This window comes from Emiliania huxleyi (genome assembly GCF_000372725.1).
Source record: "Emiliania huxleyi CCMP1516 unplaced genomic scaffold EMIHUscaffold_7743, whole genome shotgun sequence".
Taxonomy (NCBI): Eukaryota; Haptophyta; order Isochrysidales; family Noelaerhabdaceae; genus Emiliania; species Emiliania huxleyi.
This window is the reverse complement of record NW_005196207.1, coordinates 1-1,318: the sequence shown is the minus strand read 5'-3', so window position 1 is coordinate 1,318 and position 1,318 is coordinate 1. Positions and strand designations below refer to the sequence as shown.

Genomic DNA, 1,318 nt, shown 5'->3' with positions numbered 1-1,318 from the left:
GCCTACTGCTAGAGCCATCCCCCCTCGTTGTCGCACAGGACACATCCACCGACGCGTCCACGCACCCGTCCACGTCGCCATCGCGGTCGCGGGCCGGTGGCACGGCGCCGGAGGAGCATCCGGAATTTGGAGCCGACTTCGGCGCCGACGCATTTGGCGGCGGCGGCTTCGGCGGCGGCGACGACGACGCGGACGGCGGCCCGGTCGTGGAGGACTTTTCGGCGGATGGCTTTGGCGGAGCGGGGTTCGGCCTAGGGGAAGGCGAGGACGAGGACGAGGTTGGGCTCGCAGAACTGCGCGCGAACTTGGCGGAGGTGGAGGATGCGCTATGCCACGAGCCCAACAACGCCGAGTGGATCGCCCTTCGCGACCAACTCCGCCAGCTCGTCCGATAAATCTCTTTCCAGAGGTGGGAGCGTGTTGACTGTTGTGAAACGTATACTAAAACTTTACGGATTTCGCGCACGTGTCCTTGTTTCATGCCTGCCAAATCCCCGCGATGGTGGCAGGGGTTCTATACGCGACGCAAGTTCTGAGTTCAGGATACACCACTGGTTGGGTAGTAGTCTAAGTTCTGAGCCTCGCGGCTTAACGGGTCTAAGTGTGGCTAGCCACGCTGGAGTGCTTACGCGGTCTAAGATCAGCGGGAGCCTCTTACACCGGCTAAGTCGGCCATGGCACGCGATATACGGCGCTCGCGCCCAAATTTTCTTCGCCTGCGCGGCGGGCGATCGATCCTCCTCATGCTCAGCAATCGCCGCCTCAGCATCCTCCTCTTCCGATTCTCGTTGCTGCTTCTTGAGCGCACTTCGGCGACATCTAGCCAAATAGTTCTCACAAATAGCCTCAAGCTCAAACAAACGCATGTCAGAGAAGCCTGTGTATGCTGGTCCTCTTTGAACGATCCGCGCGTGAGGTAGCATAGGGCCTTGTTGGCAGCAGCCAGCTTGTTGCGCTGCTTCGTTGCGATGAGCTGATTGGGATCGCAGAAGTGCATGCCAAGCACCGCCACGATCTTGAAGCAGAACACATCGCAACCGCATCGTCCGCACTGCCATCGGCATGCCGCGCCCGCCGCTTCGCCGCAGCCGCCTTAAGGCACGCATAGCGGCAGCACATGGTACGGTGCGCGTACTTGAGCAGGCGTTGCGCGCCGCAAGTAGCGCACTGGCCCTGGGAGACGGCGATATGGCGTCGTGCGCGGCATACGCTGGTCGGGACCGCGTCCAGGTATTTTTCGGGTAAACCTGGACTTTTGCAGGTATACCCGGGGTTTACCCGGAGTTGGCCTCGTGTCGTCTAAGTTCATGGCCCCCCG

General features: G+C 61.2%; 1 protein-coding gene across 1 annotated transcript; it reads left to right on the top strand.

The window, feature by feature from the left end:
- Positions 1–38: 38 nt before the first annotated feature.
- EMIHUDRAFT_125052 (hypothetical protein) lies at positions 39–395 on the top strand (the record flags this gene model as incomplete). The annotated part of the gene is made up of 1 exon (XM_005760178.1): positions 39–395. A coding segment is annotated over one exon (357 nt), but the record flags the coding sequence as incomplete, so codon positions are not given.
- Between the last annotated feature and the right edge of the window lie 923 nt (positions 396–1,318).